At 34.3% G+C, this 25,609-nt stretch overlaps 1 protein-coding gene and 1 pseudogene across 1 annotated transcript; one reads left to right on the top strand and one right to left on the bottom strand.

Annotated features, from left to right (window-relative positions):
- Positions 1-1,219: 1,219 nt before the first annotated feature.
- Positions 1,220-8,320, top strand: LOC131957351 (transmembrane protein 143). Its single transcript, XM_059322090.1, has 9 exons — positions 1,220-1,325; positions 3,003-3,202; positions 3,917-4,076; positions 4,392-4,586; positions 4,715-4,921; positions 5,244-5,387; positions 5,734-5,850; positions 6,552-6,699; positions 7,177-8,320. Exons 1-9 carry the CDS (start codon positions 1,254-1,256, stop codon positions 7,494-7,496), a joined length of 1,563 nt encoding a protein of 520 aa, XP_059178073.1. The 5' UTR covers positions 1,220-1,253; the 3' UTR covers positions 7,497-8,320.
- Positions 8,321-10,244: 1,924 nt separating this feature from the next.
- The window catches only part of LOC131957352 (uncharacterized), a 57,396-nt pseudogene continuing 42,031 nt past the window's right edge, over positions 10,245-25,609 (bottom strand).

Genomic DNA, 25,609 nt, shown 5'->3' on the forward strand with positions numbered 1-25,609 from the left:
AGACTTTTTTCTCCGGGGGGGCACTTGAAATCTTCGGGGGGGCGGTAAACTTTCTTCGGGGGGGCGGACACTGTTAAAAGTATATATTTTCTATATAAATTATATAAATTTCATTTCGTTCGGGGGGGCGGTAAAAAATTTTCGGGGGGGGCTTCGCCCCCCCGAAGAGATGCCTGGAAGAAACTCTGATCTTGACTTCCCCGAACCCTGACTCACCAAACCCCTGGGGTTCGATCTAACCCATGTTAAGGGGGTAGGCTCCAGAAAAAACCAACTTCTTAATTAAAACCTTTTATTGATTTATTTGTGTATATCTAAGTTAGTGTACTTGAAAGAAAATATTTCCATGCATCAGGCGCTCTTTTGAAAATATGGTTGCCATGGCAACGGCGGCCATCTTGAAAAAAAACATGCTTTTCTGGAGTTCTAAAATTTCGTAAACTAACATAAATATTGGCTATATAACCATTGATCCTTCTTGTACTAACGCTAACAGAGTCAGCTGGCTAGTTTTTGTAACAGAAATCACTCTAGAATTTTTTTTTTTAATTTTCGAAATTTGGTGTGACGAAATTCCAATGAAAAAAACTCTAAATTCAATGGAATTTCACCACAATTTTTTTTTGAAAATTTGAAAAAATTATTTCTAGCTGTTTTTCGGTTAAAAAAATTAGCATACTGACTCTATTAGTGTTAGTACAATAAAGATCAATGATTATATGGGCGGTTTATATGTTACTTTAGGAAATTTTAGAACTCCGCAAAAGGTATTTTTTCCAAGATGGCCGCCGTTTCCATGGCAACCATATTTTCAGAAGAGTCCCTGGTACATCCAAATATTTTTCCTTAAGTGCCCTAACTTATACATACACAAATAAATGAAAAAGGCTTATTAATTAAAAAGTTTTTTTACCCGTTTTTTCGGGAGCCTATCCCCTTAAGAAACACTGATCTAGAATCGAAGTTGTAGTATCTTTGTCGGCGATACCAATTTGATATTGAACTCTTCATCATCAAATTAGTACTCGACTACTCCCGTTTTCTATGTAGTTCGCGAACTTTTTCAAGCATAATTTAAAGAATAAGTTTTAGAGCTAGGGCTATCGTTGATTCGGCATATAATATTAGCAATCCTTTATAAAAATAAGAAAGTTGTTTATAAAAAAATAATTAATTTTGTTTTGTAAAACCCCACAGCATATCGATGATCACTTCTTAGATCAAAATAAAATTATCGATGCCACCTTAACAAAATGGCAGCCTCCTTGGTCTGCAGGAATTTGGGGACAAAGTGTCATTCCATTCTTAGGCTGACTTTATCTGAAGTATGGACACTACCTATTCTTCTTCTTGTTAGGCCTAAAATCTAAATAGATCTCTAGTTAATTTGTTTTGAATGACTCTTTGCTAACAAGTGGATCGTAATCTAGATCTATACTATAAATAATAATCCCCGGTAATCTATCGTTTTAGGTACGTAAAATCGCCCGCCGCTAGTAATGTACGAAAAAGTTACCTCATTGTCAAGGCTTTAATAGAAGTATATTGTGATATGTTTGTGTCAAATATTATAGATAAATGAATAATAAACCTAAATCAATGGCTAAATATATCAATATAGGCCAGAAATTAACTTTAAACAGCAGTGTCTGCAAGCAAGATTTCCTATATAAACAGCAGCCATTTGTAAAATAGAGTGACTTCCGCCTGAATCTTGCGCTTTAAGTCTATACAAATAAAACTTTAACAAGATGGCTGCTATAGTAAATGAGCATGGTTGCATCTGTTGGAAACATCGCTAGTCTTCATTTATTACTGAAAAGTTTTAATTCAATTGTTTAAAAACAGGTACATAAATGAAACAAGGAAACATTTTTGTATTTTTAAAACATAAATCCTCCTCAAAATGTGAAATAATTATTAAAATGTAATGAGTCACCTGTTTTTCACATTACTAGTCGCGGGCGATTTTACGTACCCAAAACGATAGATTACCTAATCCCCATCCATAGAAATAGATAGATTAGATTTGATTAGAAGACGACTAGATCTATATTATTATATTATTAGTACTCATCATCATAGTCAATACTCAATACTATCACTCAATACAGACTAATACAGTTAAATACAGAGTAGGGTTAGGGACAAGGTCAGCATTGACATTAGCCAGCCATGTGTTATTTAGTTAACTACCAGTAACCTAACATCCCTTTTTTAAAGAAGATACCATATTATCAATATTATCGGACACTGGTGTAAAAGTTCTCCCTTGTTACTTGTTTAAAAACAGGTGCATGAATGAAACTTTGAAACATTTTTGTAACTTTCAGAACATAGATCTAAATTTTCCTAAAAATGTGAAATAATTACTAAAATATAATGAGGCATCATCTTTTCACATTACTAGTCTCGGACGATTTTACGTACCTAAAACCATAGAGGATGATATTTCGAGTCGTCCCTTTGAATCCCGGTCAGAACGTCCCCTGTCGTGGCCTCAACCAACCAGCGGGCTTTTTGCATTGACTGACTGATTGACTGAAATATAAACTCAAAACATCAATATAGGCATAAAAAGTCTCATTTAAATTGGTTAGGCCTTAATACATTTAACAACAAAATAGTGGTTACAAAATCATCACATAGACATGAGAATAGAAAATGTTTAAAGGAAACTACTCTCATACATTTTGTAAAGATTGCTGCTGTTTTTATTTACAATATAATGCTTATAATTTTAAAGATAATTCCAGGATATGTTCTAGTAAATTGGCCCTTGATGGTTATTTTATTTTAGTTATCTAGATTTACTAGCTGCAAAACACAATAGGAACAACAAAAAAAACAACCTTACTATATTATTAATTGATTTGGCTAAAAAAGAAAAAGAATCTGTTAAATCACTGTAATCACATTCTACTTACACAAATGAATATTAAATATTTTTTGGAACTAACACACACCAACAATCTAAACATAGCCCATTTTTATTCCCACAGCCAAGAAAGCTTAGAGTTTTTGCCTTTAACCCTGAAAGATTGCAGCCAGTGTCTTCATCGCAAACTTCTGGCCAGTTATATAAAAAAAGCTTTTCAACATCTTCAAATACATTTGATCCTCTTACAACTAAGACAAGGTCACTATCAACAGGAAATGAAAGTGAAAACACAGACCCCCCACAAAGTCAAGATACATATAAGTAGGTTTGCTTTAATTTAAATGTTAAAAAAATCCACATGATAAAGCACTTTATCGTAAAATATACTCACAGTGTGTATTGTGTTGCCAACTGATGGAGAAAAGAGTCGTCACCTGCATGTTTTAATCTCTTTTAGCCCGGCATTCACAGGCAAATCTGGAAAAAACCCAACTGAAATAACATAATTTGAATGTTAAAGCTGCAGATTCAGCCATTAAAAATTACAGAGAGTCCGTAATGTTCTGTAATACAATATTACGAGCTGACCCGCGACGTGGCATACACCGCTATCTAGTTGTTTTATTTTCTACTTATCAACAATTCATAATTTGTGAATTTAACACTATCCACCACCCTGCCTCCCACCCTGCCCAGTGAAAGCAGCCGTTTACAGACGACAATGAAAATAGCAAGCAGAACTTATTATCTCCCCTTAGTTTCAAATCGTTTAAAAACTAAATCATCTGCCACTTGACAGGTGGGGATGAGGGTGGTGGCTAAGCTGCATGGTGTTTTCTATGGTGTCCATGAAGAGAATTTTATATTTATAGATTGTTCTATATACAAATGTGAATGGTAAGTTAATGTGCAGACGTGGGTGCCATTACATACGTGAGCTCAGAATAAATTCAGAACTAACAGCTGTTATAAACTTGTTAAAACTAAATGAAAGATATTATCACTATATTACAATACTTAACTGGTTTATTTCAGAGAGCTGTATATACCCATTACAATGCAGACTATTATTCGGCACCTAATTCAAGATAAAGGATTGTTAACTGATATTGAACATAAAATTCTCCCTGAATTTGTTTCTGCCCTTGATAGTGTACTAGTCAATAAATATTACGGAGTTTTGCAAGAATTAAAAGTGAGCAGCTAAGCTAATTTTGATAATTGGTAATTTAATTCTTTGGTTCAATAATTTCTGTTTATCTGACTGAAGTATTTATACTTGTATTAATATAAAATTATATAGTCTTTTCTTTATTAAACAATGTATTTTATTTTGTTTTTAACACAATTCCTAATTTTAACAGAATTTTAAAATATCATTATTTAATTTGTTAAATATAAAGATTTCATTACTAGTAGTAGTAGCAGCAACCAATGTGACTTGATAGTCATCACAGATTTATTTTAAAGTAAACAAAAGCAGTAAGTAATAAAAAACCATGTTTTCCAGGAATTGTTTGACCCTATCAATCCTGATAAAGATACTATATCAATTAGAGAAATGACCAGAGGTGAAAAATTAGATAAAGAATTTTGGCTTATACAAAAGTTGGAGGATGTCATGAAAAAAGCAAATTTTCATGAATTACCAAGAGATAGAGTAGAGCAGCTTCTTAAACCTCACCCTTCAGAACAAGGTGTTCATGTAAGTCTTTTTTTTTATTTTTATTTAGCCAGACATGAAATATGTAAATAAAAACATTGATATTAAAATATTAATGTACTCTATTAAACTGACTATTTTATGAATTTTGTTTTCTCACAAAATATTAGGTGACTGTTGACCCAAGCCGCTACGATGTTCTTAAATTTTGGGTACTTGGACAGGAAAAACCAGAATTGGAGCTGTCTGCACTAGATAGAACTGTAGATAAAATCTTTAAACTTAAACCTAAGCAACCTGTGGAGTACTATAAACGAGTTGTGGTAGCTGTAAGGTTGAAGAAAGATTTAAAACTCATGTTGAAGGCATTTAAAGAGGTTTGTTTATCATTTTCATTAGTAGTTGAAAAATAAAGTAACATTTCAGGGTATAATTTAAGTTTGATCTCCCACACAAAAAGGCTAAAGATTCCTTTAAATTGTCAAGATTGTTAAGTTTGATACAACTTTGTTACAGAATTATTTGAACTGTGTTTACATGTTTATAATTGTCTCACATTAACACACTACTCAATGTAATGTTAATTTAAATATTAATAGAGGATTATTTTTACATTTTTATGGAGAAATTATTAAATTTGCAAATAATCTGACTTTTGATTAAAATACCTGCTTTTAAAATATTTTCTTTTGATTTCAGATTCCAATAGAAAGCATTGAAACATTACTGCCTGATGGAAAAATAGAAATGAGCCCATTCGACAAAGCTGCCTTGGCTTTTTTTTCATCCCTTGCTGGTCTTGGTGTCTTGACTAAAACTGTTACAGTTTTGGCAGGATTAAATGCAAGTTCAATCATTTTTCTGTTGATTATTTAAATGAAAGTTTACCATTAAGTGGAACTTGTTAATCAGCTCACATGCTCACATTTGGAAGACATGATTGTGATAATTTAACCCTTAAGTCCATACTACCTACTCACATATGTAGTGATGGCTGATTAACAAGAACCCATTTTATTAACACAAGGGGTAAAAAATTACTTTATATTAGTTTTTTATTTTTGGATTTTCATTATTTACATTTTCTTATTTATTTTTTCATATATACTTTTTGTGTTATAAGCTATTTAAATTATTAAAAAAAATAGTGAATACATTCAAATCTTTGTTGTCATTCTATTCTGAGTAGATTGACTGGACCTTGTCATTCACCTTTATTGGCAGCTATGGACTTAAAATTTGGTCTTCACATAATGAAAAGAAAAATGAATATCTAAGGCAACTTTCTAGAACTCTTTACTCAAAGGTGATTATTATGAAACTTTTCTTTGTTATATAAAACGAGCCGACCCGCTGCGTATCATACGCCGCTATTTAGTTTTTTTTTTCTCTACTTTTCAGTAATTTATAATTTGTGAATTCGACAGTACCAATGCTGCCACTGAAAATATTTGCTTAAAAACACTAAACCCCCCTCCCCCCCCACGTGAAAGCAGCCTCCTCTTAGTTACCTCCTCTAAGTTTAAAACAGTTTCAAACTAAATTATCTGCCCCTAATAGCCGTCACCAAACCCGTCTCTATGATTGTAAAATGTAAACAGCGTGACCACAGCTCACCAGACAATGTGGGGGTGGGGTGGGGGTGGTAGTGATAGTGATAGAGAGAAAGAGAGGGGACTGCAAGGAGGCGCTTGCAGCTTGTTTTCTAACGGCTCCCAGAAGAGAATTATATAATAAGAAGATACAATTTTATAGTTGTGTAAGCAATTATAAGGTACATAAATATTTGAAGTCCAATTATGAGATTGTTTAAATAAATGCCTTGTAAACCCTATTGTGAGAGAACAAATGTTGAAATAAATTTAAAGTTTATTAAAAAAAATTTCAAATATTCCCAAAATTGATAGAAATTTACTCTTATTAAAATATTTTCTTATTACTTTATTTTTTGCTGTGGCATATAATAGTTGACAAAGTGGTTTCATGTATTTTGTTACATTCCACTAGAACATTGCTAACAACAAAGGACTTCTGACACTTATGGTAGATAGAGCAGCAGATGAAACTCTAAAAGAAGCCTTACTGACCTATGTATTCTTACTTACATCTCAACCCATGAGTGAAAGAGAAGACCAATCTTCATGGTCCAATAGTGGTAAGTGTTGGATGTTCAATTTTACTCATTGATAATTTCTTCCTACTATGACCCCATGATAGTTTTATGCACACTTTCAACAATGCACAATTACACACAGAGGTATAATAATATTTCCACATTTTTGTGTGGTTTCCATGGCAACTGGAGCTGATAGTTGCAATTTTATGTGTATGCATGTGTAATTCATGTGTATTCCTTAAACATCTTAAACCATGCTAAATAATTTTTTTTTTAAAGGTGGTGTCTTGCCTTAGTTGCATATAACTTAAATTTGATAACCATTTATTGAAATTTTAGTAATCATCACCCAGTTTAACAAATATTTGCTATATTTGTTAATATTAAAATTCAGTTAAATTATAGAAAACCATGGCTCGTTCGGATGTTATTACTAATCATCATATAGTGCTACGTTGCCTGCTTCTAACTATAAGACACATTCTACTAAATATAAATTTCCTTTTTTTCCTGTAGATGGTTTTACAAAACAAGAACTTGAAGACCTTGTGAGTGCTTGGATCAAGCAGAAGACTGGTGTGGATCTACATTTTGACTCTAGTGAGTCTCTTCAAATCTTCAAAACTCTTGGACTTGTCTCAGAGAAGAATGACAAACTGCAAGTGCTTTCGCTGGATGCAGCCTGCAGGATTTTGCCAAAGGTTCCGCTCTCTGTGATAACTAGACGTGCTGCTGAGGCCGATATAACAGAAGGCTATGACAGGGATGAGTACTTGGAGACAGAGGCAGAGTACAAAGCAGAAGATAAAAAATCTCGTAGAAATGGCTGGTTTTGATGAGCATTTGTAGTGTAGTCATCCTATCTTGTACTTTAGACAAGACATATAGAGATGGGTTCCCAGCATTGTAACCATAGAATACTTTTAATTTAAACATATTTAAAGTTCTCTGGTTGAAAGACAATTTCTAAAGGAATCTGTACTTGTAAGTATGGATGTTACTCTTCTTCTTAGCTTTTGTATACACAACTCTACATGTGATAATTAAATTTCTTAGAGCTTCATATACAAAAGTTTCGGGTGAATAGAATTTCAATTTAAAATGTGTGATCAGGTTTTATGAAAACATTATGTCTTCAACAGTGTATTAGCGTTGTTCCTGTTAGACTGCTGACTATGTTTATGTGAGGGACTTTGATGTATATTAGTTATTGTTAAACTTTTAATTGTCTGTTAAGGATTTTCAATGTAATCTTATTCATATGCAATAGTTATGGTTGGTGTGCGTGGAAAATGTTACTATTATTAATATTTAATTACTAACAATTACATATAGAAAAATTTCTTTATAATGGGACTTATTAAGCCTCTTTAGTTACAATTTTAAAAAAAAAATAGTGTTACTTATTAATTAATCCCATAAACAGCAGAATTAATTCATCTGATTAAGTGCCTAAATTTATCAAGAAAACAGGTCAAACTTTCTACTCAGCTTTAACTAAACTGTATGATATAGCTATGTTTCTTTTGTCAATATGTTTCATTATTATTTGCAGCAATGCCACCATAAAGCATTTAGTAAAGATGGTTGGTAAAATTAAGCAAAACATGTTGAGTACATGAGATGATGTTGAAGAATGAATAAACACGTATTAAACATTCTTGTGTGATTTGTTGCTAACTTATTTTAATGTTCTTTTACATTCATGCCGGTGAAATAAAGAACAACCAAGTCATGAAAATCTACTTTATTACTTCTAAACATCAACTGCTTATTGGTCCAACATCAGATTAACATAAGTACTGAATGATTTCTTCACCTAAACACCAATCTTAAAATTCTATATACAAAAAATATCTATGTGAACTAAACAAACATGGGTAGCTAAAGAATAGGTTTATGTATAAACTATCTGCAGTATCTGCTACTATAAAAATTCAGAATTAAACCATCAAACGGATATTTTCAAATTTTACGGGACTGAACAACTAACTTGCCAGTTAAATTTGATAAATAACTTTTATACAGTTCTGTTAAAATTGTTATAGGTTATGGTTAGGATGAAAGTTATAAGAAGCAATTTTTTTTTTGGTTCCTTCAGGAAAATGACTTGATTACATACATGAGGGCATTTGATTGTTGTAGATTAGGTAGGTAATTCAGGAAGTGTAAAATACAAAACAGGAGACACAATTTTTTTGAGAACCCACCAGACTAAAACACATTTGAAAATTCTTTAAGCTGATTATAAATTATTGTGAGGTATTAATAATTAAAACATTTTTTATCTACTCAATACATTTAAAATATTCATTTGTATTAAAATAGTACATTCCAAGTTACTCTTAAAGAGCTGTATTTTGGAATTTCGTGTAAAGATTCAAACTTCAAATCACCAGTGTGACATGCAGTATGGTGTTAACAGTGCAACATTAAATGATGAATGATTCTTGGGAATGTTCATTCAATGATCATCTTTACAAAACATTTAACATTAGACTGCAGCGAAGTTTGCTGGAGGAATTCCACTATAATGTCTCATCTGAAGTGTGGCCTAGAGTCCACTCTAATGGCTCATCTGATGGGTGGCCTAGAGTCCACTATAATGGCTCATCTTATGGGTGGCCTAGAGTCCACTCTAATGGCTCATCTGATGGGTGGCCTAGAGTCCACTCTAATGGCTCATATGATGGGTGGCCTAGAGTCCATTATAATGGCTCATCTGATAGGTGGCCTAGAGTCCACTCTAATGGCTCATAAGATGGGTGGCCTAGAGTCCATTATAATGGCTCATATGATGGGTGGCCTAGAGTCCATTATAATGGCTCATCTGATAGGTGGCCTAGAGTCCATTATAATGGCTCATATGATGGGTGGCCTAGAGTCCACTCTAATGGCTCATCAGATAGGTGGCCTAGAGTCCATTATAATGGCTCATATGATGGGTGGCCTAGAGTCCATTATAATGGCTCATATGATGGGTGGCCTAGAGTCCATTATAATGGCTCATCTGATAGGTGGCCTAGAGTCCACTCTAATGGCTCATCTGATAGGTGGCCTAGAGTCCATTATAATGGCTCATCTGATAGGTGGCCTAGAGTCCACTATAATGGCTCATATGATGGGTGGCCTAGAGTCCATTATAATGGCTCATATGATGGGTGGCCTAGAGTCCACTATAATGGCTCATCTGATGGGTGGCCTAGAGTCCACTCTAATGGCTCATATGATGGGTGGCCTAGAGTCCATTATAATGGCTCATCTGATAGGTGGCCTAGAGTCCATTATAATGGCTCATCTGATAGGTGGCCTAGAGTCCATTATAATGGCTCATCTTATGGGTGGCCTAGAGTCCACTCTAATGGCTCATATGATGGGTGGCCTAGAGTCCACTCTAACGGCTCATATGATGGGTGGTACATGGCTAGAATCATGGCAAATAAAGATGGCTAGGCATTTTTTTTAGTAAACATCTCTTGCAGGGGTAATAGAAACTGGTGAACTCTACTTCTTCAATCCTCTGGAATGTCTGATATGAAAAAGTGTACCTTGTACTAAAAATATACATTTGATTAGTTGGGGGGGGGGGGGGGGTGGTAGCAGGTAAAAAAATAGAATGCTGGTGAAGTATTGCACAGAAATAGAAACTAGTGAAATCTACTTCCCCAACAGTCTTAACCTGGGTACTCAAATTTTGCCTCAAACAAAATAAATGAAAATGATTTAAAATAAATGGTCTAGCCTTTGGGTTGAGGCTATAAGGTTAGAGATGTGCTGTCATTTACTTCAAAATTTTTCATAGCAAGTTAAAGCTACAAATTTCAATCTCAACAATTTAAAAAATATTTTTTTTCCCCACAGAGATTGCATGGCAGTTGAAAAAAATATTTTATTAAGAATAAAATAATAATAACAGAGTAATTAACATCTTAACTATTAGACCTTATGCGAACTTGTTTTTGTTATATGGGTGGAGTTCAAACCTATTTAAGAAATGATAGCAATATCCTATACATGAATGGAGAACTATCTACAAGCATGTTAAAAACCCAATCAGGGAATTATGAGAACAGAACAAACCTTAACATGATTTGGATTAAATGGTGATGAAATTTTTTCTTTGAGAACTCAGTTTTAGTCAAACATTGCTGTATATAAATGTATTACTATCAAAATTGTAATGACTTATATATAGATACCCTAAAAAACTTATGATAATCTCTTTTGGTACAAAGTTTAAAATATAGCAATCATTTCTTCAGTATGGGCAGATTGGGGAAAGACATTCTGTTATTGCTTCTAGTCAAATAACATTTTTATACTTTGTTATGTAGTTATTTAGTACTAATACCTCAAGATTTTATAGTAATTATTACAATTGCAGGCAGAAAGATACATATTTGCTCAACCTTATGTTGACATTTACATTTTCTAACCCAGTTGTAAAAGTTAGGTTATGGTTAAAGTTTTATTAAATTTATACTTGTGATTTATAAATAAAATCACAGAGATCCTAACTTGCCAGTTTGTATAATTTTTCAATGATCCTCCATTGAAATAACATATAAAAATAATTAATCGTTTGACCTAAACATCTAAACACTAGTAGGTGAAACTAGATCTATCAGTACTTGAACATATTTATCACAGGAGGAGTGAAATATGTTCTTCCAATTCATCTGTACAGTCAAAGTTAGTTTTCCTTAACCCGTTCTATGTTGTCTTTCAAAAGCTTGACTTGATCTGGAAAAAGAAAACAAAGCAAACCTGAATGAATAAAGTGTATCAATAAATATTGGAATTTTCTTTTAGGTCTAAACATATACATACATACATACACACATACATACATACAAACATACACATATACTACACATTCAGGCATATAAATATAAATATATGCTTATATATATATATATATATATATATATATATATATATATATATATATATATATATATATATATATATGTATATATATATATATATGTATATATATATATATATATGTGTATATATATATATATATATATATATATATATATATATATATATATATATATATATATATATATATATATATATATATTATATATATATATATATATATATATATATATATATATATATATATATATATATATATATATATATATATATATATATATATATATATATATATATATATATATATATATATATATATATATATATATATATGTCCCTTTGAGTTTATTCTTGACTATGTAATAGACTACATAATGCAAACAAAATGCAGAAAAACTTTGTTTAAATCAGAAGGGAAAGTGGGTAACAAGAATATCCTATTGTGAAATTAGGAAAAATGGCTAATTTTTGTTATATCGCGTTTTTAAAAAAAATCTTCACAGTCATAAACTGGCCACGTTTTGTAGTTTTAACTATTTAGTATTTAGTATGTAGAGAAGTTTACAGGTCCAACGACGTTGAAGAAATTTTTTTATTTCTTTTTGGCATTTACGTAATGCATTACTTCACTATCATGTCAAACCCAGACATTTGTATAGGGATGTAAAGAAAAAACAATTTTCTGGATCAAACCTTTCCTAAGGTTAGCAATTGTTGACTGCTTCCTCAGAAACTCCAAACACAGTTCCTTGCTGAGCCCAAACGCCCTCATATTACAGGCAAACGTTCTGTGGAACAAAATGGTCCAGTTATACAACAATACAATATGTTTTGTAGATCAAAATGGTTCAGTTTTACAACAATACAATATGTTTTGTAGATCAAAATGGTTCAGTTATACAACAATACAATATGTTTTGTGGATCAAAATGGTTCAGTTATACAACAATACAATATGTTTTGTAGATCAAAATGGTCCAGTTATACAACAATACAATATGTTTTGTAGATCAAAATGGTTCAGTTATAGAACAATACAATATGTTTTGTAGATCAAAATGGTTCAGTTATACAACAATACAATATGTTTTGTGGATCAAAATGGTTCAGTTTTACAACAATACAATATGTTCTGTGGATCAAAATGGTCCAGTTATACAACAATACAATATGTTTTGTAGATCAAAATGGTTCAGTTATAGAACAATACAATATGTTTTGTAGATCAAAATGGTTCAGTTATACAACAATACAATATGTTTTGTGGATCAAAATGGTTCAGTTATACAACAATACAATATGTTTTGTGGATCAAAATGGTCCAGTTATACAACAATACAATATGTTTTGTGGATCAAAATGGTTCAGTTATACAACAATACAATATGTTTTGTGGAACAAAATGGTCCAGTTATACAACAATACAATATGTTTTGTGGATCAAAATGGTCCAGTTATACAACAATACAATATGTTTTGTGGATCAAAATGGTTCAGTTATACAACAATACAATATGTTTTGTGGATCAAAATGGTTCAGTTATACAACAATACAATATGTTTTGTTGATTGAATTGTTCATCTATACATCAATTCAATACGTTCTGTGGATCAAAATGGTCCAGTTATACAACAATACAATATGTTTTGTGGATCAAAATGGTTCAGTTATACAACAATACAATATGTTTTGTAGATCAAAATGGTTCAGTTATACAACAATACAATATATTTTGTTGATTGAATTGTTCATCTATACATCAATTCAAAACATTATGTGGATCATAAGGTTCAGTTATACAACAATTAAATATGTTACGTGGACTGAAATGTTCGGCTATACAACAATACAATAAGTTATGTGGGTTAGATTGTTCAGCTATTTAACAACACAATACATTTTGCGGATTAAATAAATCAACTGTTCAACAATACATTAAGGAAATCACATTGTTCAGATATAAATCATTACGAAACGTTCTAGTTCTTTGGTTAAAATTCTTCAGTTATACACCGATGCAAAAACAGTATGTGGATTAAACTGTTTAGTTACACTAAGATACAATACAATACCAACACAAAACTGTCCTGGCATACATTAAGTGTCTGCTGCCATAAAATCAATTTGTTTTAAACATGACAGGACAAACCGAACACAATTTCTTTCTTTTTGACTCGGCTAATGACAAAATGGAAGTTTGATTAGCCTGATGATAATGTTGACGTTTGAAAGCCCTGTGATAAGCATATTTTTTTTTTAAAAGGACTTATAATTTCCTGTTTATTGAGCGACAAATAGGGCATTTTACCAGAAACAGGACGTGACGTAAAACAAACCAGACGATGAACAATTGACTACACTCTACAATATTGTGGTAAAATTCTTTCAAACAAGCGAAAAAAATGTTAGTCAACTTACTCCAGTCGTCCGAAGAGAAACAACCTACTCAATCTGTACAATCAAAGTCCCACAACTTACCCTATTAAAGTTAGACAACTTACCCTAGCTGTCCAAAAGTGATGTTCTCTTGGAATTGCTTATCATCCGTCACTGTTTCATTACCATCAGTACTAAAACAGAATTAAAAAATTACATTGACATTAAAAATGTCTTGTTTTGTTCTATCAACTTATAATTAAACTAGCTGCATCCCGTGCTCAGCCACGGTAAATCTTTTTTAAATGTACCAACTTGGGAACAGAACAAAACTAAACACAACACAAACGAACGCAAAAAAAAAAACAAAAAAAAACGAAAACACAAACACAACACTCATAACATAAACACAATTTAAATGCAATCATAAAGGCATATTGCTCACAGTCTAGCCCGTAGCGCCAAATCGCGCCCTTTTCGGTGATTTGCACCCCCCTCAAACTTTCGATTTGCACCCCTGTTCCCCCCCCCCCCGCCCTAAAACTTTCGATTTCCACCCCCCACCCCTTCGCAAATTTTTTCCAACCGAATTTGGCGCCCCCTAAGGTCGGCACACCCGGGGACATATGCCCTCCCCTCGCTACGCCTCTGCTATAAAACCCCTAGCTTGTCCTCAAACCGAAAGATAGAATAATAATTAGTAAACAGTATAAATAATAGGCAGTTTTTAAAATATCCGTGTTTTACCTACAATATTTCGCTTTATCCATTCACGCATTTTTTTTTTCCAGTACTTTAAATTTTAAAAATTTTCAATAGTTTCATAACTAAAACCATTGCGCACCTAATGAACGTGATGACGCGTCTATAATAGTGCTGAATAGTTGATTAAAAATTATAAGTAATAAACAGTAGGGCCTACATTCAGTGAATAAAATAAATAAAAGATTGACTTTTATCAATCCATGCTAATTATAATTTTCTAACAATAATTTCCTCTTACACGTCCGAATAATTTGCATTCACATTTTGCTAATTATATTATTGCAACACTAATTCCTTCTATGACGAACGTGTATTTGCATTCACATTTTTTATTAGCGTGAGTTTAATGTATTTTTAAATTACCTCCTTTGTCAAAATTAGAAAAGAGTTAAATTCATTTGATTTTTCTAACCTACAGTTATTATGTTATTAAAATGTATCCACTTTTTCTAGGAATATTAACGAAAACTATATTTGACATTGATCCTTTTAATATGTTTTAGCAATGTGCGTGTATTTAATATTCTCTTTACGTTATGCAAAATTGTACAAACAGTGGAAATTATAAAATAGCTCTATGCCGCTATATAAACAAACCCTACTCTAACACTTATAATAAGACACTGCGGTGCACTGAAAAGCACAGCATGGTGCGTAGTTTACTTTTATAGTCCCAAAATCTATAGCGATGACGGACGGACGGACAGAAGGAAGGAAGGACAAGCACAGCCCGCTTATATTATAGACTAGCTGCATCCCGTGCTCCGCCACGGTAAATCTTTTTTAAATGTACCAACTTTGGAACAGAACAAAACAAACAAAAACATAACACAAACAAAACACAACCACAACACAACACAACCACAACACAACACAACAAAACAAACAAAAACATAACACAAACACAAACAAAACACAATCACAACACAACACAACCACAACCACAACCACAACACAACCACAACCACAACGACAACACAACCACAACATAACCACAACACAACACAACCACAAACACAACCACAACACAACCACAACACAACCACAACATAACCACAACACAACACAACCACAACACAACCACAACACAACACAACCACAACACAACCACAATACAACCACAACACAACACAACCACAACACAACCACAACACAACCACAACCACAACACAACCACAACATAACCACAACACAACACAACCACAAACACAACCACAACCACAACACAACCACAAACATAACCACAACACAACACAACCACAACACAACACAACCACAATACAACCACAATACAACCACAACACAACACAACCACAACACAACCACAACACAACCACAACCACAACACAACCACAACACAACCACAACACAACCACAACACAACCACAACAATAGAATCACCAACGAACAACACGCTTTTCTTAGGCATCCGCGCCCAGAGAGAGCCTTTCCAGCATTCTCTATACTATAATTCTAAATTTTCACCATCTGTTAACACCGAAAAACAAAAACAAAAAAATAGTGATTTTGAGAGATCATAGTCTAATTAGAAAATAATGTAAATAATCTTAACATTTTTTCTATTTTACTTAACATATAATAATCAACGTGGAAAAACATTTTCCCATACGTCCGCGCTCAGAGAGAGCCTTTCCATTATTCTCAAAAAGTCTAATTTCACCATCTGTTTTCATAACACCGAAAAACAAAAGCAAAAAGATAGTGATTTTAGAGAAATCATAGACTAATTAGAAAAAAAAATAATATAAATAATCTTAACATTTTTCTCTTTTAATTATGAACATTAACATATACTAATCAATGCGGTAGTAATACAAAAAAGATTAACTTAAATTATTGTTGAGATAAATATATTTTCAAATTACCTCCCTTGAAAAAAATTACCACAAAAAAAAGTTGAATTAATTAGTTTTTTCTACCTACTTTTATGGAAATGTATCCATTTTTTCTAGGAATATAAACTAAAATGATATTTGACATTGATCTTTTTAATATGTTTTAGCAATGTGCGAATATTTAATATTTTCATAACGTTATGCAAAAAAGTAAACACAGTGTCATTTATAAAATAGCTCTATGCCGCTATATAAACAAACCCTACTCTAACACTTATAATAAGACACTGCGGTGCACTGAAAAGCACAGCATGGTGCGTAGTTTACTTTTATAGTCCCAAAATCTATAGCGATGACGGACGGACGGACGGACGGACGGAAGGAAGGAAGGACAAGCACAGCCCGCTTATATTATAGATATTATAGATTATATTAATGATGGAAACCTAGCTCTAGGCGGCACCTGTCTCAAGCCAGGAGAAATTAAAGACTCACTCTCTATTTTATACTGGGGCAATGCATTTCAAAATCCTATTCAATTCATTGACCTAATGCGATTGAGAAACTTAAAATAAATAAAAAAAAATTAAAATAAATAAAAAAAAAACAACATTTTCCCCGTAACGTTACATTTTAAATTATCGGGGGCTTTTCTAACTTTTGCATACATTACTACAGTGGCGTAGCCAGGATCGTCTCAAGGGGGGGGGGGTTTCCAATTTTTACCCGGGGACAAACTTTCGATTTGCACCCCCCTTCAAACTTTCGATTTGCACCCCCCTCATACTTTTTATATATAAACCGAGGGGTCTATGGGGGGGGGGGGGTTATGACCCCCCCTAACCCCCCTGCCTACCCCACTGCATTACTATGAATACGCCCAATCCTACACCAAAATAGCCTATCAGTAATCGACAACAAAACCTCATATGAACATGCTCTAGTAAAACAGGCTATCTGCATTCTGAAGTCAGCCGTTCAATACTGCGCTCCGGTGCATAACAAGTTGTTAACTGGATTACTGAAGGGAATATTATATTAACGGGCGATGCTGTACAGTACGGTGTGCAGATAATGCCCAACCTGGCTGGTATAGATTTAACATGTGAGTAGTTTTTGTTTTTTTATTTCAAAATTTTATGATTGTAGATCTATACTGTGCTTGTAGTATGTTGTTTGTGAAGAGATTTGTTTAACCAGAGTGTGCAGATATAGGTGTAAGAGTAAATGCAACTTTTGTGTTGATATATGAGGGTCAATGTATCTATAGTGTAGATATATGAGGATTAATGTAACTATAGTGTAGATATATGAGTATTAACCCTATATTTTTTATTTGAACATGCAAAAATTTTTCTATGCTGTGTTTATGTTATGGGTAGATCATAGATCACTTCTATATGGATAATTTGTAAAAAAAAATATGGGATATTGGTTTTGTAGGTATGTTGCCATGCGGCAACATGGTGCGTATAAGGGTACAAATTTCAGTAGTTGCCAAATGGCAACAAACTAACAAATTTTAGTATAAACAAAGACAAACAAGCTCTAGGGCAGTACAAACTAAATATTTATTAAACATATCAATAATATATGTATTTCAACACATATTGGTAATTTTCACATACTACTAAAACACATAAAAATGTATTTATTTATATATGAAACTCATAAGAAAGAGATAAACTTCCAAAACTTGTGTTGGATGCTTTGTATTGAAATCAATGATCACATTATTTAATTGGATTATAATCCTAACCCTTATAACTATAATGTGGAAATGATGATTAATGTACCTATATTGTAGATATATGAGGTTATTGGGAGTGAAAATACTTAATGAATAACATTGCACTGCCAGTTTTCGTCAACACCGGAAATTTGAAATGCTCCCTGGAGGGTTCAAGAGCCCCCCCCCCTCCCCCCCCCCCCCGCACCGAGAAACACCTGTGAAAGAAACCCTGCATCTTTGTAATAAAGTACAAATAAATTAAAAAAAAAACTTCCTTATTGTTTTAGCATTGACGATTTGCATACATTAAAAAAATTATATTTTAGAGCCTATTCAAAAATAGACGTCGATAATTTCAGCCTTCTCTGGTTGATCTAGTGTTAACTAAGTTGTTCAGCCGATGGATTTTCGCCCTAAAGAACTCTTTTTCTTATAAAGAACGGAAACGTGATGTTTGAGCTCTTCATCTGTTTCAACACAGAAAGGCATGGAGGAAAAAAAGTGAATGGCCTAAAGTATTTGAATTGGAAACATTTATTCAATTTTTTACCTTTCCTATGGAAATCAATGGCGATATTAAAAAAAACCAACCCCACCACCCAAAAAACCCACAAAAAAAAACAACAAAAAAAATCTTCAGCCTCCGGTTATGTCATGCTGACCCCAGGATGGGGAAAGTTTAAAATTAGGCGTGGTCTCATCTTTTAATCCCTGACGTCATAAAAATCTTCGTTGCAAAGCTTAGGCTTGTTGACCTGACTCAGGGCGTGACCAGGTCGAACTGTTCACGTGCAGATCGAACACGTGACGTATCGTTGTAGATTGAGATCAATTCTAAAATGAGGTTTTTCAAAAAAAATAATAATGACATCACTTGGGAGGTGGGGGAGGGGGGGGGGAGGGGGAGGGGGGGCTCTATTTGAGAACAGAAGGATGGCAACAGAAATTTTTTTTTAAATAAACGGAAATTGCAGATTAACCTAAGTGTACAAAGTTCAGTCGAGTAAGCTCCTATCGATTGATGGGTAAAAACGTTATACCGTGGTTGCACAGCGTTTAAATAATCTCTGTAAATTGTTGATGCTCTGAGTACAGCTTCAAAACATCTGAATGTCGAGATAATCTGTCGTGTAGCAGATAAAGACGTGTTTTTTATGCTTTTCTATTGCATTCAACCTTTTCAGCTAATCCCGTTTTTTAAGCAAATTTTCGATAATGTCTTTAACAGTTTTTAAATTCAATGCCTCTGACCATCTAAAACATCTTTCCCTCAAGATATATATTAATATTAAACATTAGAGTATAGCTTAAATTTAATCTTATACATTTAATGCATATGACATTTTTGTAACACTGCTAGCATGTTCTGAAGGCGGTTATTTAAAAATTTATATTATAAATTTACAGCCTTGAGGAGTTTTCAATCGATTTCTGTCGTTATCGATTAGCTCGACACGCTAGCTAATGTTACTTTCAGAGCGTTAAGACGTTAAGATTTACAGTATTGTACCGGGTACTGTAATACAATTTGCACGTTAACATTTTTTTTACCGCCAACCAAAACATTTCTCTTGAGTCAATCCTTACTTGTCCCATTTAATTGCTTTTCGGGTATTCCCGCTCCAATTTTATTTTTTTGGTTTAATCTAAATTCTAAAACGAAAGTTGTCTCGGAATACTCCGCTCACTCTATAGGGTTTCCCCGCAGACCAGTTGGTTAACTAGAACTCTTTTTCTCCGCCTCCTTTGGGTGCTTTACTCAGCGATTAACATCATGTCCGGGGCGTGCCAGCTATCCGTCATGCTAAAGGGTGCCCTTATCAATCACGGAATCTGTTGCTTCTTCTTAGTTATGTTACAGGGCGCCCCTTTCTTCATCAAGTTAAGGGATGACTTGCTTCACACATGTTAGATGGTGGCCCGTAAATATCATGTTGGGGGGGGGGGGGGGGAGGAGGTTCCCTCCTCAACACGTTACACGGTGCTAACCAGATACACCACTAGCTAGATTTGTACACACCAAACCGCTTTCAAGCGTGCGTGAAGGCACTATACAGTTTGCTTTGTAGTTGCTGACTGGGGGATATGCTTTGTCTCAGTTTTAAGATGAACAACGGCCTGTGTTGCCATCTATCTCCATTTCAATAAAAAAAATGTAATAAAAAAAGCAATCAAAGCGTTGCACCAAAAAAAAATTGGATTACAATAATCTTAGAAAAAATATTTTAATTAAAGTTATCAGATCAAAACAATGTTTTATATGAGACCGAAATCATGTTAGAGCAACTGTTGCGGAATATTGAGTGTACACATCAATGCTTCTTTTTTTGGGGATGGGGGGGGGGGGTGACATTATTTTTTTTACATAGGTTTAATTAGGTGCTGTATTGGTTAACAAATACCGCGACTGTAGGAAAGTAAAATTTGAAGACCGCTCCCAAACAGATGTAGGCAAATAGAAGATGAGAATCGCTACACAACAGATGTAGACAAGTAAAAGATGAGAACCGCTAACCAACAGATGTAGACAAATAAAAGTTGAGGACCGCTACCCAACAGATGTAGACAGGTAAAGGTTGAGAACCGCTACCCAACAAGACAAAGCAATCGATACTCATCTTTTGATGTGAGAGGGTGCAAAATGGTTGGTTGGAAATTGTGGTACTGGATGAGTTGCCACTGAACAAGTTGCTATTGGACAAGTTGCTACTGAACAAGTTGCTGCCAGACAAGTTGCTACTGGACAAGTTGCTATTGGACAAGTTGCTACTGGACAAGTTGTTACTGGACAAGTTGTTACTGGACAAGTTGCTACTGGACAATTTGCTACTGGATAATTTGCCAGTGGACAAGTTGGTACTGGACAAGTTGCTACTGGACAAGTTGTTACTGGACAAGTTGCTACTGGACAAGTTGTTACTGGACAAGTTGGTACTGAACAAGTTGCTATTGGACAAGTTGCTACTGGACAAGTTGCTACTGGACAAGTTGGTACTGGACAAGTTGCTACTGAACAAGTTGCTGCTGGTCAAGAGACAAGTTGTTACACGACAAGGGACAAGTTGCTACTGGACAAGTTGCTAGTGAACAAGTTGCTAGTGGACAAGTTGCTAGTGAACAAGTTGCTACTGGACAAGTTGCTAGTGAACAAGTTGCTACTGAACAAGCTGCTACTGAACAAGTTGGTACTGGAAAAGTTGGTACTGGATAAGTTGGTACTGGATAAGTTGCTACTTAACACGTTGCTATTGGACCATGCGTGCTGGCTTGACTTATATTTATTTGAACCAAGGACCAGACTCAATCAATATTTCAGGGTTAAATGGCCCTAACATTTACATGGCAGGCTGCCACTTAGTGTTAAGGCGATTATGGTCCCCCAGAGATTAGGCGATTCGATTGTTCTATTGCCCTTCTTTCTTAATTAGGACACTTTCACCAGCATGCTAGAACTGCTAGAAAGGTTCGTAAATTTCATCGTTGGAATTAAATTTAGGGCTAGTCAAGCCTGTCAGTTTCAAAGATATTTACTGAACAGTTGTGTATAAAGTTAAAAAGTTGAATTGTTGAACCAGGCTAAATAATTTTATTTCGAAAAAATGTTGTGCACATCATAAATACTAGCCTGAAGATAGACGGAGAAATAAGGCAACCAATACTAATATTTAAAAAGTAATAAAATATAGGTATAATCCTGGTATTTAATTTAGTAAACAAAACAAAATACACACATGCCGACACACACACACACACACAGACACACACAGACGCGCACACTCACACACACACACACATACACTCATATGTGTGGGTCCGTGGATGTATGAATGTATAACAACCACCAATGGACATGATATCCTTTCTCCATGATAACATCTCCCCAAGTTATTATCGCTTATTGCTAAGAACCCAATCGACAAGTTCCCACCGAGCATCCACACATTTTATTGATTAAAAATTCTCATCTGAATTTAATTTTTTCTTGCCATTCATGTTGTTTTGGCTTGGATGCCTTAAAAAAAAATCTTCACCCAGTAATTTACATCGAGGAGAAAATCGATCAACAAAATACTGAACATGAACTGGCGGGTGGCAAGACAATATAAAGGCGTCATCGATCTTGAAGGAAAGCAATGAATATAAAACATATCCCGGCATGCAAACAATAGTTTTTATCATATGAGCTTCCACGGGGTGAGATGGACGGTTAGGTTTAGGGTAAGGTTAAAATAAGGTCTAATCTAAACTTTGGATCTAACTGTAAACTGACCGCACCAATAGCTTAGCATTACACCTAAACACATGACTAGACACTAACACTAACTTGTAGAGCCGTGGTTCTTAACTTTTTTGGAGGTACCGAACCCCACCATTTTCATTTGCGGACACACCGAACTCTTCTTAATAGTTCTATCGTCTGCACTGACAAAATTTGATCGTGAATCAAATCAGTCAGTTGAGGGTTTTAACCATACGCCAAACCCCCGGGGTTTAATCGAACCCAGCTTAAGAACCACTGTTCTAGAGGTACTGATATTATTCAAGTAAACCCATACAGAGCAATTGTTGTCTGGTGCCATTTGAGGGAAAAATACACCTTACGTAATAGCCGTCTATCTGTTATAAAAGATTGTTTCTTCTTCTTCGTTCTTAATTTTAGTGTTATTGCGCCATTGAGGCCATCGACTCCGATTTCAACCTGCTTTTCTTTCTGGATTTGCTTCCATAGCCTTTGTCCAACCAAGAACAAACTACAAGGCAGCAGTTGTTTGATTTTGGAGTTGTCTCTCCTAGTAGAGTGGCTGTCCCGAGCTAACGAGCCTCATCTGCCAGAGGGTTCGAACTCGAGACTTATCGGTTTAGCAACCATGAGCTTTACCGACCACACCACGACGACCCCTTAAAGATTGTTTGATATTTACCACTTGTCTAAAGACATAACAGTGTGTTAGGACAGTGGGCGCTAGACAGCTAACCTCGGGTTCGAATCCTGGGCTTAAGACCGTAGGACGTCCCAGGGTCTACCCATCTCTGATGGGTACCTAAGTCACGTTAGGGACTGGGCATGGTGCTGACCACACTATCCCTTCTTATCTCGAGGTCACATGAACTGCAGAACTCTACTTCCTCAGCCCAACGGAGCGCTAGGTTCGAAAGGGGACAATGTTAAAGTAAAGTATTTAAAGAAAAAATTACTTGGTAGGCATCGGTCGTCTGGATCTCTCACACTGCACGGCGTCGAAGAAGGCGGCGTTCCAGAATCGTAAGGATTGCCAGATTGGCTGGTCACGCATGTAGGCGTACAAGAAAATTTTTTCTGGCACACCGTGGCTGGTGGGAGCTGAAGAGAAGAGAGTTTATATTTTATTTAAGGAGGAACAAAAAGATAAAAACAAGGTCAAGGTTGAAAATTGGAGGCTATAAAATAGAAAAAAAATTATTAAAAAACAAAACTGTAATTTTTATGTTCAAGTTCAGAAACGGATCAATTTTGTTTATGATGGGAAAGGCTAATACAACTTTATTGAAAGTGATCGATTTTTACATAAACATCACGCTTGTGTCAACATTGAATGTGATACATTTCAACAGAGGGTGATAAAAAAAGAGAGGATTGGAAGGAAACCAGCAAGGATGTAAAAAAAAAAGTTTAAACGGAGAAAAATTCAGAAAAGAAATATAAATTGCTGTAAGAAAAAACAAACATCAGCCGCGGACGGGATCGATACTGGTTTTGGTGGGGATGGACAATTATAATTACTTTTTTACTCAGAAGGATTAAAAACCATTTTATAGACCTTTAGAAATTAAAAAAAAAACGATTCTGTCAAAGTTCCAAACTAGCGTCCGATTATTCCAGAATAACGGAACCTTCGTAAAGTTAGGGTGCTACTGGTAAAAATATGTATAACCAGCTAATGCTAACAGTAGCTCTAATTTAAATCCTAAACCACGCCCTGCCATGGCCCTATCACGTATTTCACGACTAAACATTGAAGCAAACATTATACAACGACTAACAACCAACACCTAGTTTTGATAGAATGGACTGTCCGACACTGATTAGAGAAATACAGCGAAAACTGATTGTAGTTTATACACACGTTTGACCTACCACTAAACCCTGGGTAGATGCGAGTATCAGATATCGATATATTTTCTCTATCGATACTTACAGCTTACTATGGCGTTAACTTATTGATTTTCGAAACTCTAACCTGAAAAATCGATCATTCTAAAAATAAAAAACAAACACATTCTTTAAGAACAGAAGTCCTTTAACTACGATTCTTGATTAAAAAAAAAAACAACCCCATTCTTTAAGAGCAGTAGTCCTTTAACTACGTTCATGCTCAAAAAACATTCTTTAAGAACAGAAGTCCTTTAACTACGATTCTTGATTAAAAAAAAACATTCTTTAAGAGCAGTTGTCCTTTAACTACGGTCACGCTAAAGAAAAACCATTCAATTGTTTATTGACCGGGGTCAGAAGATTGCCAGACACGATTGTTAAGGACAAGACCAACAGATACCCTGGAAAGTTAAACGCCCCCCCCCCCCCCCCCCCCCCTACTGTCCCAGTTCACGGAGTCTAGAAGAGTTCGTTCCCTTTTTTCTCGCGGTTAACCGAAAGTTGCCGGAAATGATTTACAAAGATAGCTGGGTACGAAAGGGTTAAGCCTTGTTGTAATATTATTTTTACAATGACAAAATGTTTACACCAGCGGGTCTACAGTGTCGTTATTTGTTACTTGATAGAGAAGCGAAAAACAAAAGAACTCAAGTCTGTTTTACGCTTTAAATACCGTTTTAAATTTTGACGAATGATTTTAAACAAAACATTCGTTTAATTTTTTTTCGATGAAATCATGTTGACATTTAAAATAACTCTTTGTTTTTTAATGTAAAAAGACGGTCAAAATGATGATTCAACATATTCTATTTCAGTTTCTTCCCTTGCTAAAATAATTGCAGCTCCAAAAACGAACTCTGCTATTTCCATCAACCAATACTGCTTGCTTCAATAAACAAAAGAAAATTCTTATAAAGAAAATAAAAACAAAACAACAACAGTTTAACAATAGAGGCATAAAAATCGCTCAACTATTGTTTTGAGTTTAAAAATTAACATTTGTGACATGTAACGGTTAGTGCAACTTCCTTATTATGACGCCAGAAATAATCGATATTAAAAATGTTTGTTTTAATAAGCGATAGTTTACCCATGTAAAAAAAAAAAAGAAAAAAAAAAAGATGGGACGGAGTGGTCTAGAGAGCTGTAGGACCCGTAAGTCTCGAGTTCGAATCCGGGTTCAAGTCAGTGGACCGTCC

This window comes from Physella acuta, unplaced genomic scaffold (genome assembly GCF_028476545.2).
Source record: "Physella acuta isolate Inbredline_101_S28 unplaced genomic scaffold, ASM2847654v3 ptg001234l, whole genome shotgun sequence".
Classification (NCBI taxonomy): Eukaryota; Metazoa; Mollusca; class Gastropoda; family Physidae; genus Physella; species Physella acuta.